The following is a 17,273-nucleotide window of genomic DNA, read 5'->3' as shown; positions in this document are numbered from 1 at the left end:
CGTCCTATTGGTCAACGTCAGAGCGGGGGGGCGAGCCCAGCGCCGTAGCTGCCGCGAATGACCCCACCTCGCGCAAGTTTAGTTCTGGGGATCCTTAACCCAAGTTTCTGTCTTGGTGGGGAAGCTAAATGTCTTTTTCCAAGGACCTGATTTGAAGTTGAGTTTCTTACCTGTGTCCTGAATCTGTAGGGATTACCTGATTCGCCGTTTCACCAACCCTAGGGAAAATGTGTCTCGCTCTAAGATTAAATTCTACGTGGCCTAGGAAGCCTCGTTAGAAAAGCAGGAAACTGGGAAGCTAGGAAGCTCGTGAAACTCATTGTATGGGTTTCCTGGGCCTCGAAGATATTCATCCCGCCTCTCTGCCTATTCTATACTATGTCTCTGTTTTGGGATGTAGGGTCTCTGTCTCTTTGAGAGGTTTCCCTATTTGACTTAAAAAACAGATTGATTCACTAGCCTATGATGAATTGTATGTGTCTGGTACATGTTAGCTGACCTTCAATCCATCATTTCCCAGTCAAGAAGGGAGTGACCCAGTGAAACCAGAAACTGTCATTGAGTAGCGGGATGTCCAGGGACCAGGATCCCTTGTCAGTTCTGCCTTTCTCCAGTCCTCCTGCCCCTCCCAAGCCTGTCCTGGAGGGAGAGGGGGAAGGGCTATGCAAATGAGCACCCCTCTCCTATATAGGGGCTTGCCCCAGTCCCCCAGCGCCTTTGGTTGCTGGAAGAAAGAACAAGATGAATCTGGTGCTGAGAAAATCCCTTCTCCATGTGGCTGTGATGGGTGTTCTTCTGGCTGTGGGGGCCACAAAAGGTGAGTGTGGGGTGTGTGGACATGAACAAGTGTGAATTTGGGGTTGCACACCTGCTCTGGTTTTTCCCCTCCTCATGGGAGATACCAGCAATGTTTCAGGCTTCTCCTACCCATTTGATTTAGTGAGGACATGGGTATCTGAGCTCCCTCCCTAGGTGGAGATTTGGGACTGAGCTTGAAAATAATCCCATCTGCTTGGAAGGGCAAAAGGATAGTGGGTCTTTGTGACCTTAATTCTGAGGCTCCCTGGGTAATGAGCTGGAGCAGGGCCTTCAAAAGGGAAATAAGTGGAAGACTTAGGGAATGACTCAGGCACTTGAGATAGGGTATTTTAAGTGAGGAGTGGTATTTAAGTAGGAGAATGTGGTATTGGATAGAAAAGGTAAGGAGGTACCACCTCCCCTCTTTAGATGGGGATGGGTGAGCACAGCTCAGGCTTTTGTTCTGGGGCTGGAAGAGACAGGCAGAGGGGTCTCAGCTGAGCATCACATGAAAGGGCTCTGGGGGATTGGGGCCTCGTGACAGGAGCAAGGAGTGGGGGTGGGGGTGGTGAGAGGGTCTGGAATGTCCCGTGCTGCTCTGAGGGAGGGAGGGTTGGGAGTGAAGAAAGAATGGGGTATCTTATGATTCTCTTGCTCTGGTGGTGGGATGCTCAGTGAGATGATTCTGGACCCCCACCCCCATCCCCAGCAGACTCAGCTAGGTTTCCGGTACACATTAGAAATGGAGCGAAGATAGTTACTCCTGTGCTAAGATATAGATATCATATCCCAATCTCCCCTCTCTCTCTAGATCCCTGGTCTTGCAGACTTCTAGGAAGTCTCCTTGATCTGACTTCCCCTTGTTGTGCTGCAGTTTCAAGTCTTTTCTTTTACTATTTCCTTAATGTATTCTGGAAACATTCTGTTCATACTTGTCCACCTGATCCTCTTAAAAGATTGTGCTTACTTTTTGGATACTGATTTTTTAAATCATAAGAAGACATTTTTAGATGTTCATGAAATTTTATATGAATTGGGTTTGATAATTTTGTCCAGTGTGAAATGACATTGTGCTTATTCAAGACGATGTTCATATTTTTTATGGATACGTACTGAAATTGTAGGGTTAAAATAACAAGATGTCTGGGATTTCCTTCTAAATACTTTAGCCAGCAAATAAACAAACAACAACAACAAAAGGATAGATAAAGCAAATGTGGCAAAATGTTGATAGTTGCTGTACCTGGGTAAGGCATATATGCAGATCCATCACACCCCTTTTTCTCAGACCTCTCTCTTGGTCAGTTATAATAATTTTGTCTGCTTGGTCCCCACTCCCCACCTCTGCCTGCCTCTCATCCGTCCTGTACACTGCTTGCCGTAGTGGTCCTTCTAAAACACGGATCTGGCCACACGCAAAAAGCTTCTGAAGGGTGAATCTTACGGTACGTGAATTATATCTCAGTGACACAAACACAGTCTCCTGCCGTGGCCTTGCCTACAGAATAAAGGGCAACTTTTGCCTGGCGCTCAGGGCCTTCACTTGTCTTCTTGGCCTCATCTCTTGCGGTGCACGCCAGCCGCACTGGTAGTCCCTATCACGCCTCATGCTCCCACGCCTCATGCCTCTGCTCATGTTGGTCCTTCTGCCCAGAGTGCTCTATCCCACAGGCCAACTCCTCTCTCCAATGGTCTTTCCCAGCGTGCCAGAGTGGAGCGTATCTCTTGCTGTCTGTCATTTTGTTGCACTTTGTGCAGGTCTGTTATGGCTCATATGAAACAGTGCCTTGAATTATTGTAATTTATGGATGTGTCTTGAATCCCTTCAGGGCCATGTCTTATTCATTTCTTAAGTCCTTTGGACCTAGCACAGTGCCTGGAACATGGTGGTTATTCAGTAAATTAAAATGTACTCCCCCCCCACGTTTTATTATGTTCAGTTAAAATGTACTTTGAATGTGAAAGTGAGTGGGGTGACATAGAATAGGGTTATCCCGACAAGGGACTGAGGGCTGATCCTAGGGCCTTCATGGTACCTTTTTTTTAGGATCCAGAGACCAGGACTGGCTTGGTGTCCCAAGGCAGCTCACAACTAAAGCCTGGAACAGGCAGCTGTATCCAGAGTGGACAGATATCCAGGCGCCTGACTGCTGGAGAGGTGGGAACTTGGCAATTTCCAGGGAGGGCATGGGGTGCGGAGAGGAGCAAGATCTGGGTTGAATGTAGCTTGGGAAGATAGGAAGGGGAAAGGTATAAGGGGAGGAAAAAACCAAGGAGTCCCAGCTAATGCAACTAGTCCTTCCCAGGTGGCCAGGTGTCCTTGAAGGTCAGTAATGATGGGCCTACACTGGTTGGGGCAAATGCCTCCTTCTCTATTGCCCTGCACTTCCCCGAAAGCCAAAAGGTGCTGCCAGATGGGCAGGTTGTCTGGGCCAACAACACCATCATCAATGGTGAGTACCTCTCTACTCCAGGCCCTTATTCCAAGGGCTCAGATTCCCTGGTGTCCCAAGTGAGCTCAAGGAGTGCCCCCTTCTCCTCTACTTTTTTTTCCAATAAATTATATACATATTCTGTAATAGTCATTGTAGAAAAAAATTAAAAACAGAGAAAGAAAAAAAATACAGTATGCAAAATCGGGGACAGAAGGCCCAGTGGCCCTAGAGTTTAGACAGACATGGATTTAAATTTATTAAATATGGTACCTTGGGCAAGTTACTTAACTGTTCTGTGCTTCCATTCCCTTACCTGTACAATGGTGATACAAGGATACCTACCTTGAACGGTTGTTGTAAGGATTAAAATGTGATAATATATAAATAATTTAGCATAATGCCTGCCCTAGGCTAAGGTGAGGCTCTTAAGTGTTAGCTGATGCTCTTATTTTTATCCCACTAGCTAGAGCAAACCACTCTATGGTATATGTGACCTTCCAATCTCTTTCCTCTGTCTATCATTAAGTGCATATGAATCTTTAATTGCAGTTTCCATCCTTTCCGCTACCACCCCAAATGGGTTATAACAAAGGGAAGGTTCTATGTGGCTCAGGAGTGTCCCCACAGCCCCTCTCTGGAACCATGGTACAGGTTTTGGTGTATAGAAAGGAATGCCAGGTTTTGAGGGTGACTCTGTATCTACCTTTCAGGGAGCCAGGTGTGGGGAGGACAGCCAGTGTATCCCCAGGTACCTGATGATGTCTGCATCTTCCCTGATGGGAGCGCCTGCCCCTCTGGCCCTTGGTCTCAGACAAGAAGCTTTGTTTATGTCTGGAAGACCTGGGGTGAGTCATCCATACGTGGATTCACCTTTTCCTACCTGATCCCCTTTCATTTCGCTCTGTGAGTTTCCCTAATTTTCATTTTCATGGCTTTTTCCTCCATAGTACCTAGCCCCCTCCAAATCTCTCTACTCTAGTTGTTTCTGGGGGCCCTTCCTCAATTATTGTACTATCCCATGGAGCCCCTTATCAGGATTCCTTTCCTGACCCCCATAGGACAACCTTCCAAGCATTCTCTGAAATAACCACACTCAATACATTACTTGACCTTCCTTCTCTGGTGCGCCATCTCTCATTTTCCCCCTCAGTTCCCTTTGATCAGTACCTCCCCCACCCCTGCTTTTCTTTTCAAAACCCTCAGGCCAATACTGGCAAGTTCTGGGGGGCCCAGTGTCGGGGCTGAGCATTGTGACAGGCAAGGCAATGCTGGGCACACATACCATGGAAGTGACTGTCTACCACCGCCGGGAGTCCCAGAGCTACGTGCCCCTTGCTCACTCCTGCTCAGCCTTCACCATTACTGGTAAGGATTTAGGAAGGAGCAAGGCTAGTTGTAGGGCAGAAGATGGGGAGGCTTGGCCTGACTGGAAAGGGGAGAGGGGAAAAGGGAAAAAGAAATAGGGAAAGGGGACATGGCGTGTAACCTTAAAGGGGCAGAGCCAGGAAGACGTGGGCAGAAGAATGTGGGGCTTGGAGCCAGTGAAGGGCCAGTCAGCTTGAGTCGGAGGGTGTGGCTGTGAAAGGCTGGCCCAGGTCTGGTTCTCATCTTTTCTGGCTCCAATCCCAGACCAGGTGCCCTTCTCCGTGAGTGTGTCCCAGCTGCAGGCCTTGGATGGAGGGAACAAGCACTTCCTGAGAAATCATCCTCTGACCTTTGCCCTCCGGCTCCATGACCCCAGTGGCTACTTGTCTGGGGCTGACCTCTCCTACACCTGGGACTTTGGAGACCATACTGGAACCCTGATCTCTCGGGCACTTGTGGTCACCCACACTTACCTGGAGTCTGGCCCAATCACTGCCCAGGTGGTGCTGCAGGCTGCCATTCCTCTCCCTTCCTGTGGCTCCTCCCCAGTTCCAGTCACCACAGATGGGCACGGGCCAACGGCAGAGGCCCCCGGCACCACCGCCGGGCAAACGCCTACTGCAGAGGTCGTAAGTACTACACCTGGTCAGGTGCCAACCGCAGAACCCTCTGGAACTCCAGCTGTGCCGATGCCAACCACGGAGGTCACAGGTACGACGCTTGTACAGGTGCCGACCACGGAGGGCGTAGGTACTACAGCTGAGCAGGTGCCAACCTCAGCGGTCACAGGTACCGCACTTGCAGAGACCACAGGTACAACACCTGAAGGGCCAACTGCAGAGCCCTCCGGAACCACAGTTGCACAGGTAACAACTAAAGAGTCGGCGGAGCCCACAGCGGGAGAGGTACGCACGCCTGAGCCTGAGGGTCCAGACGCCAACCCATTTGTGCCCACAGAAGGTATTACAGGTGAGACGGCCAGTGTGACTGAGCTTCATTGAGGTGGGGCACTTGGCGCTGTTCTAAAGAGCTAAAAGACTTACCCAGGCCCCAGAGTACCCAACCCTTTGCTTAGCGATGGAGTCCCGTCAGAGCTCCTACACTAGTTTTAGGCCCTCCAGTCCCTCTTAATAACATGCAATAGATCTGGAGTTCAGGAAACCAGGGTCTTTCCCTAGGCAGCGAGAGCTTGTTGCCTCTCCATCCCTGAGGAGAGCTACTCCCTAAGGAGAAGGCCAGGGAACAGACCAGGGTCATTTACACAATATTTGCATCTCGTTGTCCGTACAAGGATAAATGCGTAATATTCTGTCTCAGATTCTCTGAGACATTTCCTACCCCTGGATTCCTATGCCAAAGCAGGTCAACCTGAAATTGTGGTAGGAACAGTGAAAAGGTAGGCATGACATGGTGGCATAGGGATGAGTGAACTTGTGTCTTGTCTGGCCCCGGACCCAGCACGGTGTGAGGGGGTGATAAACACTTGGGATTTCTTAAAACTCCAACTCTACTCCTGACTGTGTGACTCTGGAGTACTCGTTCTGCCTTCTGGGCTCTAGTTTTCTTATCTACAAAATGAGGTTTTCCGGGTCTTGTCTGATTCCAAGCCTGGATCCACCAGCTCTGGCTCCACCTGGAAAAATGCCTGTGTGGCCTCTGCTTCCAGGTAAGTCACCTGTCTCGACAGCCTCTTCAATCCTCTCCCGCCAGGTTCCCAGGGCCCCCTGCTGGATGGCGCAGCTGCCTTAATCCTGGCAAAGCGACAAACCCCCCTGGACTGTGTTCTGTATCGATATGGCTCCTTTTCTCTCACGCTGGACATTGTCCGTGAGTCTTGGCTGCTCCGGGGCTGGCGGAGGGAGGTGTGTCCTGCTTAGGGCTGGCCGGTGGAAGCATACTTTGGAAGGAGTTACTCACCGGGACAAGAATATCCAAATATCCGGGTTTTATTTGGAAGGCAGGGATGGGATTGGGGAAGCAGCCCTAAAGTTTTCCTGTCTGTGGGCCTTTGGAGGGGTGTGGTGAGGCATCCCAGACCTAAACTCTTGCACCTCTGTAGGAGGTATCGAGAGTGCTGAGATCCTGCAGGCTGTGCCATCCAGTGAAGGGGATGCCTTTGAGCTGACGGTGTCTTGCCAAGGCGGGTGAGCATCCCACTGGTTGTCCTGAGAACTCTTGGGTTGACTGCTGCATTGCTCTCTGGTGTCTAGCGTTCCTTCCCAGTTGCCCTCACCTAAGCTGACACCTCTTGCAGGCTGCCCAAGGAAGCCTGCATGGACATCTCATCACCAGGGTGCCAGCCCCCTGCCCAGCGGCTATGTCAGCCTGTGCCGCCTAGCCCAGCCTGCCAGCTGGTTTTGCACCAAGCCCTGAAGGGTGGCTCAGGGACCTACTGCCTCAATGTGTCTTTGGCTGATGCCAACAGTCTGGCAATGGTCAGCACCCAGCTTGTAATGCCTGGTAGGTACTTGGACAAGAGTTAGGATGAAGAGGGGAAATAGGTAGAGGCTATCTGGCAGGGAGCAGACCCTAAGTCAAGCTGCGCCTGGGATTCTGCTCACAGGTCAAGAAGCAGGTGTTGGACAGGCTCCCCTGTTCGTGGGCATCTTGCTGGTGTTGATGGCTATGGTGCTTGTATCTCTGATATACAGGTGAGGGCCCCACCATCTAATTCACACCCCCTTATCCCTTATTACCATTACTCATTCTTCCTCAAGAGAAGGAACCACCACTTCTTTTGAAGAGGCACGGTATCCAGGAAAGAGTCCAGACTGGGAAGTTACACAGGCCTGGGCTGCAGTCTTGCTGGAGGGACCTTGGGAAAGTAGCTTAATGTCTCTGAGGCTCTGATAATTAGGAAAACTAGTATCTACCCTAGGGGGCTGTTGTCAGGATTAGAGATAATGTGGGTAAAGCACCCAGTTCTGAAGCAGAAGTACAATAAATGATGATACTGATGACTGTTGTTATTAGTAATATCAAGAGTGGAGGAAACTGGGTGACCTGAGTCCTCTACCTTTGAGAAGGGCAGATCCCCAGGCCTGGAGTGCCAAGGTCCTCAAAGCAGGGAAGCTTGGAGGGTGAGAGGGGAATGGACAGAGGTTACCACAAAAACAAGACAAGATGAATCTTGTTGGTGAGAAGGGGAGGGAGTTAGGATCAAGGTCAAGTAAACCTGGGGCCTCTTTTTTGGAGAAGCACAAATAGGTTTCCCTTGTCCATTGCTAATCAGTTTCTCCCTTCTCCCAATTTCAGGCGAAGAGTTCTGAAGCAGGGCTCAACTCTCCCCCTTCCCCAGCTGCCACGTGGTAGCACCCACTGGCTGCGTCTGCCCCGGGTCTTCCGCTCTTGCCCCATCGGTGAGAACAGGCCCCTCCTTGGTGGGCAGCAGCAGGTCTGAGTACGCTCATGGGATGCTGTGATTTGCTGAGGGTGGACAGCAATGCCTGTCTTTTCTCCAGTCTTCCCTTGGAGACTACCATTACCTGAAATAAACCCTCAGAACTGGTGCTGGTTTTTTCTTGCTTCCAGGAGCATCTACGTCATTTATGGAGGGAGGCACATGGGAAGGAGGTGTACCATTTACTTAACAGATACCCCAGTGGGGGGAAAACGCCATTTTATTCAGATGAGGCACTTTCAATATGTGTGTGTGTGTGTGTGTGCGCGCGTGCACACGCACGTGTGCATGGGGAATCGTGGAGGCGGTGCAGGATAATAAATACTGTGAGGGTGAAGGAACACTCCCCTGAGCTGGCAGGAGGGTGTGGCAGCAATGTACAGAGCCTAAGAGTAGAGTCCAGGGATGAAGAGGTGGGTTCAAGGCTGGCTTGGAGGCTGAGGTGTCCCCCTCAGCATAAGAAGCCAAAGAAATTGGAGGAGCGAGGGGGTGGGCCCACAAGCATGGGCATCTGGTTCTTGTGGGTGATCTTGATCTGGAAGGGAAGGGGGCATGTTCAGAGGCAGGACCTGGTTCCCTTGGGACTGGAGCAGTAGAGATTTGAGGGAAAATCTGTGGGGTGAGGGGGAGTCGCCAGGGTCCTAGAGAGGCCACGGCAGGAAGGCCAGGGGCTAAGAAATCACGATTTGGGAGGAATGGTGCACAGGGGAACCTGAGACATTGGGATGGAGTAAGGAAGCTGTGGAATGGAGGTTTAGGATCCATGAAGCCTGAGGGTTCAGTTTTGGGCAGGTATAAGCAATACTCACTGTACAGGGCGTCTGCATCCAAGGTTCTCCATCGATTTGCATGGGGAGGGTTTTTGTGGTGCTGTGGGCGGCCAAGGCAGATAGGTGGAAATTCTTTACCAACTGAATACCAAAACTCTGTTTCTTAGCTTGGTTTTGAGACCCTTTGTTACCGAGGAAGATCTCCTAGTACAGCTCCCCCCCACCATCCCATGACCCGTCTGCTCTCCTGGCCCTACTACTTCCCTCAGAGCCCCCGGCCAGAGTTTTCCTTACTGGAAGGTGATTTCAGAGCACTTGGCCAGCCGATGTCCAGCATTCTTGAGCTTGGTATAAATCTGGCCCATCTCAATTGCACCCTCCAGCCCGACTACTTCCAGCCGCTTGTCACTTAGGTCTGGGGGTGGGAAGTAAGGAGAGAGGTTTTGCAGGAGTGGGGTGCCTCCAAAGGGAGCCACGCCTTGCCCTTGGTCCTGCCCACCCAGCTCCCAAGGCTGCTTACCTGGTACACAGGTTTTCAGGATATCCGGGTCAGTGATGACTTTAGCCGCAGCGCCTAAGGCCTGGTTGATCCCATGGGTATCTCCATGAGGTCTCTTGGTATCACCCCAGAGGTTGGAACCACCATGCATGCTAGGGATGTTCAGCACTGCGATGCCTTCTAGGGACAGGTTGCTCAGATCCAGTGGTTTCCCACAGATCTGAGAAGAGGAGAGCACAAAGCCTCACCTCCTGGCATAACCATGGATGCGACCCCTCCCTCCACCAGAGGACAAACTGGGAAGGCCAGGAGTTGGGGGTTTGCAAAGGATGGCAGAAAATAGGGACCAGTGTGTTGAGAACCTGGGAAATTGGGATTGGAGAGCTGGGAGGTCAAAGTATAGGTTCAAGGATAGGGGAAGTTCCTGAGGGCACCTGTGGAGGGAGAGACCACGACAGAAGAAAGTGAAAGGCATGTAGGGCTGGGTCTCATCACACCCACCTCGACTGTCAAAGACTCCTCCAGCTTTTTGCACGTTGAGAAGATGGATTCAGAAGTGGCGAATTCGAAGTACCACAGCTTGTTCTTCATTCTGCGTCAGCCCCAACGTAAGGCCCAAGAGGGAGGGGACAAGTTACACAGTGCTGGCAGAGAAGGGCTAAGTGACAGGGAAGGACATCAACCTCCTGACTCCGATCCTTTAGGGAAGAGGACGGCTTTGGTTGAGGGGCTTCTCAGAGATGCCACTGCCCGTCCACGTGCTCTGAGTCAAACTGGGCCACAACCTGGTCCCTGCCACTGTGTATGTCCACCCCCACCCCCCTTTCCCTCACCTGCTGTTGAATTTCTCAGGATATTTCTCTCGCATGATGTGGAATCGGTGAGCAATAGAGGCATCCTGGGGAGTTCAGGGCATGTAGGATCAGAGGCCTGCCTCCTCTCCCAGCACAGAATACTCTCTCTTTAACTCCCCCATTCGGCAGCAGTATGTCCCATGTTCTTTTCTTGCAACTCACGCCACTGTACCCCACCCCCCTTTTCCCTGCGTCACAGCTCCCTTAACCTCTACCTCCTCTTTCTAACCAGCTCTAGCTTCTTGCTGCTGAACCCAGACTTCCTCCCTAGCCCCCATATCCCACTTCACTGACCACACCGATGGAGAAGTAGTTATTGATGATTTGAAAGGGGACTGGGTCACTCTTTTCTTCAGTTTGTTGAGGTATCACCTCCACGGACCATCGATCCATATGTACCACCTTACTCATCTCTAAATCCTTGAGGATCTTCCCCAAATTCTGTCCCTCATATCCTAGGGATGGGGGAGAAGACAGGTTAGAACTGAGCCATGGGTCCCAGAGGGCCCTCTTCTCAGCTCCCAGCCCCATGAATTCCCAAAGATCCTCTGCCTTGCTTCTGCAGACCCTCCAAGCCCTAACCAGTGGAAGGGCAGGGTGTGGGATGCCTGGGTGGCTCAGCTGGTTAAGTGTCTGCCTTTGGTTCAGGTCATGATCCCAGGGTCCTGGGATCAAGTCCCACATCAGGCTCCCTGCTCAGTGGGGAGCCTGCTTCTTCCTCTGCCTGCCTCTCCCCCTGCTTGTGCTCTTTCTCTATCTGATAAATCAATCAATCAATCAATCAATCAATCTTTAAAAAAAGAAAGGAAGGAAGGAACGAAGGAAGGAAGGAAGGAAGCTTGGTCCTAGCTCCCACAGACGAATCTCTCTCTCTCTCTTTTAAAATGTAAGCTCTATGTCCAATGTGGGGCTCAAACTCATGACCCTGAGACCAAGAGTCGTATGCTCTACTGACTGAACCAGCCAGGCTCCCCTCCCATGGAGCAGTCTTAAGGTTAGCCCCTGCTGACCCTTTTCTCCAAACTGTCAGAGAGAGTGGAAGTTTCCAATGTGTATGCATCTAACAATAACACCAAAATTCATCTGAAAGATTAGAGGAAACAGCCAGGAAAATACAAAATGCTGAAAAAGATGAGTGATGAATAAGGATTCTCCCTCTCTCTCACACACACTTTCTTTCCCTAATCTACCAGAGAGAACACAGTATGAAGCAGTGGTATCAAAACCCTGTGACGCTGGCACAGCAAATAGAATAAAAAGTTCAGTAGTAAGGAACAGAGTACCTACCAATAGCCTCAAGTATCTATGGGAATTTAGTATATGATAGCATTTAAAGACATGGGGAAAAGATTATCCAATAAAGGGTGCTGGATGGAGAAGGCACTCTTTATACCAAAATAAATTCAAGATGGGTCAGAGAATTTAAATGCAAAAAAAAAAAAAAAAAAAAAAGGAAAAGAAGAAGCAGAATTAGAGCTAGCAGAAGACAGGAGTGCATGTTTTTAAAGTCTTTGAGTGGAAAAGGCTGTTCTAGAGCATAATACAAAACTGGGAGCCAAAAAAGGAAAAGACTGACAAATACAATTATATTAAAATTTAAAACTTCCGGGGGCACCTGGGTATCTTAGTTGGTTGAGTGTCTGACTCTTGGCTTTGGCTAGGGTCATGATCTCAGGGTTGTGGGGTCAAGCCCCATATCAGGCTCCATGCTCAGTGGGGAGTCTGATTGGGATTCTCTCTCTCCCTCGACCTTCTGCCCCTCCCCCTTCTCTCTTTCTCAAAAATAAATAAATAAATAAATCTTTAAAATTTAATACTTCTGTATGGTTAAATAAATAAACACACCTAAGAAATTTACAAACTGGGAAAAAATATCTGCAGCACATATAACAGATTAACTTCCCCAACATTCAAAAAATGCTTATAAATCACTAAATCTAAAAAGTCAATAGAAAATGGGCAAATAATACAAATAAGCCAATCACAGAAGAAGAAATACAAATGACCAATATGCAGATTAAAGACACTCAGTACTGGGGATGCCTGGGTGTCTCAGCCTGACTCTTGGTTTAGGCTCAGGTCATGATCTCAGGGTCCTGGGATCAAGCCCTGCATCAGGCTCCCTGCTCAGTGGGGAGTCTGCTTCTCCCTCTCCCTCTGACCCTTCCCCTTTCCCTGCTCGTGCTCTCTCTCTCAAATAAATAAAATCTTAAAAAAAAAGATGCTCATTATCACTTACAATTAAAAAAATTAGAAATTAAAACAATTACTTAACTTTTTGTTGCCTATTGTATTGACAAAGTATAAAGAGATTGGGAAAACTAAGTGTTATTGAGATTATGAGTAAACCAGCACTCTCATGTGCTGTTAGTTGGAGCATAAATTGGTATTTCATTTTTGGAAGGCAATTTGGCAATTTTTATCACAACTTATCAAATTTTTTTGAAACAATACTTTGATGCAGCAATTCCACTTTCAGGAATTTCTCCTTCAGAAATGGATGTTTGCGTGAACAGAGATGTGTGTACAAGGATGTTTGCTGAGGTACTCTCTAAAGCAGCAAAAAACTGAACAATCTAAATGCCCTTCAGCCAGGGAAGGTTATATAAATTATGGCAAATCCAGGCCAAGAAATAATGTACAGCTATTGAATATAAAAGGTAATCTATACGTACTAACATGGAAAGATCTCCGAAACATATTATTCAATGAAAAAAGAAGTCCCAGAACAATCTCTGTAGTATGTTTCCATTTATGTTTGTTTAAAAGTTGTGTGGGGGGCGCCTGGGTGGCTCAGAGGGTGGTTAAGCGTCTGCCTTTGGCTTGGGTTGTGATCCCGGAGTCCTGGGATTGAGTCCTGCATCGGACTCCCTGCTCAGCAGGGAGTCTGTTTCTCTTCCCTTCCCCTGGCTCATGTGCATTCGCTCTCTTCCTCCCTCTCTCGCTCACTCTCTCTCTCAAGTAAATAAATAAAAATAAATAAATAAAAGTTGTGTGTGTGTGTGTGTGTACGTATAAAGAGAGGGAAACAGATGCAAATAGGACACAGTGGTTATCTCTGGGGAAGGACATGGAATTTGGTGGGGAGTAGGGGGAAGAGACCTCTACGTGAACACTTATACATTTTAGTTTGTGAAGTCTTTTACAGTGAAAATGTACTGATATATTATTTGCTTAACTTTTATTTATTTTTTATTTGTATAACTTTTATTTATTTTTAAAAAGATTTTATTTATTTGACAGAGAGAGAGATAGAGAGAGAGCACAAGCAGGGGGAGCAGCAGAGGGAGAGAGAGAAGCAGACTTCTCGTTGAGCAGGGAGGCTGATGCGGGGCTTGATCCCAGGACCCTGGGATCATGACCTGACCCAATGGCAGATGCTTAACTGACTGAGCCACCCAGGCGTCCCTTTTTATTTGTATAACTTTTAAGAAGAAAATAACTAGCCAAATGTAAAATGTTCATACTCTGAGCGAGCAATTCTAGAAATGCCTCCTAGAGAAATTCTCACATCTGTGTGCAGAGATAGACATGCAAGGTGTTCACTGTAGCATGGTTGGTAATAAAACACTGGCCAGTACCTAAATGTCTATCAGTAGGGGACAGGTTAAATAAACTATGACGTATCCACACAGTGGAATGCTATTCAGTAATAAAGAGTGAGGTAAATCTGACTGCATTGAAAATAATGATAACCAAGATGAACTGTTTTGTTTTAAAAAAAGAAGAAAAACATCAATAGGATGACCTCATTGTTTAAGTACAAATTATTATGTGTCTAGAAAGAAAAACATGGAGGAATAGATTCCAAAACTTTAGGTAATAGATTACAGGGAACTTTTTTGGCATGTATATCTGAAATGTTTGAATTATTTTTTACCACAAACATGTAAACATTATTTTTGTAATCACGAAAAAAAAAAGATTAAAAAAAGTAAGTCTCCACTTCCTCACATTCCACTGATGGTTCACCCCCACTATAATTTGCCTTTCACCATGCCACCCTGCTGAAACTCTTCTGGCAAAGATTGCCAATAATTCCTGCCAAAACCAAGAGTATATCTTTAGTTCTCACCTTAACTCTTGAAACTCCTGATTTGGCCTCTAAAATACCATTCTCTAAGTTACAGACCCTCTCTGACCGTTCCTTCTTAGTATCTGTGGTAGGCAGAATAATGGCCCCTAAAGATGTCTGCAGTCTTTTTTTTTTTTTTAAAGATTTATTTATTTCAGAGAGAGGGAGCATGCATGCACCTTTGCCCTCAAGTAGGGGGAAGGGGCAGAGGGAGAGGGGAAGCAGACTCCCCAGCCTGAAAGGGGAGCCCAGCCTGAGATCGTCCCACCTGGAGATTATGACCTGAGCCGAAACCAAGAGTCAGATGCTTAATCAACAGAATCACCCAGCGCCCCTGTGTCTTTTTTTTTTTTTTAAGATTTTATTTTTAAGTAATTGCTACACTCAATGTGGGGCTCAAAACTACAACCCTTAGGGGCGACTGGGTGGCTCAGTTGTTAAGTGTCTGCCTTCAGCTCAGGTCATGATCCCAGGGTCTTGGGATCCAGCCCTGCATCAGGCTCCCTGCTCGGTGGGAAGCCTGCTTCTCTCTCTCACTCCCCCTGCTTGTTTTCCTTCTCTCGCTTTTCTCTGTCAAATAAATAAATAACATCTTAAAAAAACAAAACAAAACAAAACCCTACAACTCCGAGATCAAGAGTTGCACGCTCTACCGACTGAGCCAGCTGGGTGCCCCAAAGATGTCCACATTCTTTTCTTTTTTTTTTAAAGATTTTATTTATTTATTCGACAGAGATAGAGACAGTCAGCGAGAGAGGGAACACAAGCAGGGGGAGTGGGAGAGGAAGAAGCAGGCTCATAGCGGAGGAGCCTGATGTGGGGCTCAATCCCAGAACGCCGGGATCACGCCCTGAGCCGAAGGCAGACACTTAACCGCTGTGCCACCCAGGCACCCCAGATGTCCACATTCTTATCTCCAGAGTCTGTGAATATGTTGCCTTACATGGCAAAGGAGACTTCGCTAATGGGATTTAATTAAGGATTTTTTTTTCTTAAATAGTAAGCTAGACACCCAAATGGGGCTTGAACTCATGACCTGGAGATCAATCTCTACTGACTGAGCCAGCCAGCTGCCCCTAAATTAAGGATTTTTAATGCGGGAGATTATCCTGGATTATCTGGGCAGGCCCAATATAATCACAGGGGTCCTTACTTATAAGTGAAAGACGAAGGTAAGAAATAAGAGTCACGGAAGGCGATGTGACAATGAAAACAGAGGTTGGAGTGATAACACTGAGGGTTGAAAGCGGAGCCATGAGCCCAGGAATGCAGGCAGCTTCTAGAAACTGGAAAACGCAAGGCAGAGAATTCTCTCCTGGAGCCTCTAGAAAAAACACAGCCCTGCTAACACCTTGATTCTAGCGCAGTGGGACCTATTTTGGACTTCTGACCTCCAGAACTATAAGACGATAAATTTGTGTCGTTTTAAGCCACTATTTATGGTGATTTCTTATAGTGAATAGTACACGAACACAGACTTCTTTAATAATGCATTTTCCTCTGCTCAACTGTTAAATAGGGTGTTTTACTAGAATATTGCAACCTTGTCCATCTTCTCTTTTTACCTCTTTCCCTGGGTAACCCACCTGCTCTCAGGATGTCAATTACCTCCTAGGAGCAGATGACTCTCAAACATGCATCTTCCTAATAATACCTATTTGTAACTAGTCACCACACACTTCCATCTGGGTGCTCCACTGACACCTCAACTTAACATGTCCAAAACGGAATCCATCTTCCTTAAACCGTATGCTCTGTCCGTCTTCCTTAAACCCCTCCTGTATGCTCTACCTTAGAAGGCGTCCCATATGCTCAGTCCACAAACCAGAAAATGTGCTAGACTTGTCTTCACCTCCTCCTCCACCAGCCACTAGTTACCAAGTATTGTGGTTTCTACCACATAAACTGCCCTGCCGTTGCCCTTGCTTTGGTGTTCAGTGTCTTTTGACCAGACTGTTGTAATACAGGTAATTTCTTTTTTTTTTTAAAAGATTTTATTTATTTATTTGACAGAGAGAGAGAGAGAGAGAAAGACAGCCAGCGAGAGAGGGAACACAAGCAGGGGGAGTGGGAGAGGAAGAAGCAGGCTTCCCACGGAGGAGCCCAATGTGGGGCTCGATCCCACAACGCCAGGATCACGCCCTGAGCTGAAGGCAGATGCTTAACGACTGAGCCACCCAGGTGCCCCTACAGGTAATTTCTTATCCTGTCTCCTTCTTCCAATCTATCCTCCACAGAGCTCCCATTGTGGTTCTCCTTTCATCTCCTCCTCTTCAAATCTTATGATTTTTTTTCAATAGCAACACAAATTTAGTGTTGCATTTATACCATTATTTATCATTATTTCATGATTTAGGTTGAATTGGCAGAAACTGCTTTGAGAGTCTCATTTGCAGAACGCACAGTGAAATACATAATTTCAAAGTGCCTAATATTTTAAGTAAACACAAAGTTAGATGTGGAAGATTTAAAAACTGGCCAGGGGCACCTGGGTGGCACAGTCCTTTAAGCATCTGAATCTTGATTTCGGCTCAGGTCATGATCTCAGGATAATGGGATCAGAGCCCTGAGGCGGGCTCCGTGCTTAGCAGGGAGTCTGCATCTCTACCTCTCTCTCCCTCTCCTTCTGTCCCTCCCCCTGCTTGCCCTCTCTCAGATAAATAAATCTAAAAAAAAAAAAAAACTGGTAAAAAAAAATTGGTCCTATGTTTATATATGATTTATTTTTTTAAAGAAGATTTTATTTATTTGAGAGAGAGAATGAGTGAGAGAGAGAGAGCATGAGCAGTGGGAAGGGACAGAGGGAGAAGGAGAGGAAGAAGCAGACTCCCCGCTGAGCAGGGAGCCTGACTCAGGGCTTGATCTCAGGACCCTGAGATCATGACCTCAGCCTAAGGCAGATGCTTAACCGACTGAGCCACCCCTGTGCCCCTAAATACCATATTTAGATTATAATATGTACTCACAGATATTTCTACATTTTGAAGTAATATATTATATACACAACAATTTTTATTACATATATATAGAAAACACAATTTGTATATAGTATATATAAACAGGCATATATATATATA

The 17,273-nt window shown here is 47.5% G+C and overlaps 2 protein-coding genes across 6 annotated transcripts in view; one reads left to right on the top strand and one right to left on the bottom strand.

Moving 5' to 3' along the window:
* Positions 1–45: 45 nt before the first annotated feature.
* PMEL (premelanosome protein) lies at positions 46–8,106 on the top strand. The gene is made up of 12 exons (XM_040637120.1): positions 46–156; positions 692–817; positions 2,846–2,956; positions 3,105–3,251; positions 3,944–4,078; positions 4,437–4,598; positions 4,863–5,567; positions 6,309–6,425; positions 6,658–6,742; positions 6,853–7,058; positions 7,162–7,249; positions 7,854–8,106. The coding sequence occupies exons 2-12, from the start codon at positions 742–744 to the stop codon at positions 7,996–7,998; spliced, it is 1,977 nt and encodes a 658-aa protein (XP_040493054.1). The 5' UTR covers positions 46–156; positions 692–741; the 3' UTR covers positions 7,999–8,106.
* A 94-nt stretch (positions 8,107–8,200) lies between these two features.
* The window catches only part of DGKA (diacylglycerol kinase alpha), a 21,517-nt gene continuing 12,444 nt past the window's right edge, over positions 8,201–17,273 (bottom strand). For all 5 annotated transcript variants that reach the window (XM_040637116.1, XM_008712079.2, XM_040637118.1 and 2 more), the window contains 7 exons: positions 10,416–10,576; positions 10,101–10,165; positions 9,769–9,859; positions 9,289–9,487; positions 9,063–9,183; positions 8,808–8,868; positions 8,201–8,533 (listed from right to left, as the gene is read on the bottom strand). In XM_040637116.1, coding sequence (XP_040493050.1) covers positions 8,450–8,533; positions 8,808–8,868; positions 9,063–9,183; positions 9,289–9,487; positions 9,769–9,859; positions 10,101–10,165; positions 10,416–10,576 — 782 coding nt within the window. In that variant the 3' untranslated portion in view covers positions 8,201–8,449. The remainder of the gene's footprint in view (positions 8,534–8,807; positions 8,869–9,062; positions 9,184–9,288; positions 9,488–9,768; positions 9,860–10,100; positions 10,166–10,415; positions 10,577–17,273) is intronic.

This window comes from Ursus maritimus, unplaced genomic scaffold (genome assembly GCF_017311325.1).
Source record: "Ursus maritimus isolate PB19 unplaced genomic scaffold, ASM1731132v1 scaffold_21, whole genome shotgun sequence".
NCBI lineage: Eukaryota > Metazoa > Chordata > Mammalia > Carnivora > Ursidae > Ursus > Ursus maritimus.
This window is presented reverse-complemented; position numbering and strand designations above follow the sequence as displayed.

Excerpts from the sequence above, each read along its gene's own strand:
- PMEL (XM_040637120.1), top strand. The coding sequence starts at position 742 with ATGAATCTGGTGCTGAGAAAATCCCTTCTCCATGTGGCTGTGATGGGT. Across the intron at positions 2,957-3,104 it reads GGCGCCTGACTGCTGGAGAG|GTGGCCAGGTGTCCTTGAAG; the intron begins GTGGGAACTTGG and ends AGTCCTTCCCAG. Across the intron at positions 3,252-3,943 it reads CAACAACACCATCATCAATG|GGAGCCAGGTGTGGGGAGGA; the intron begins GTGAGTACCTCT and ends TCTACCTTTCAG.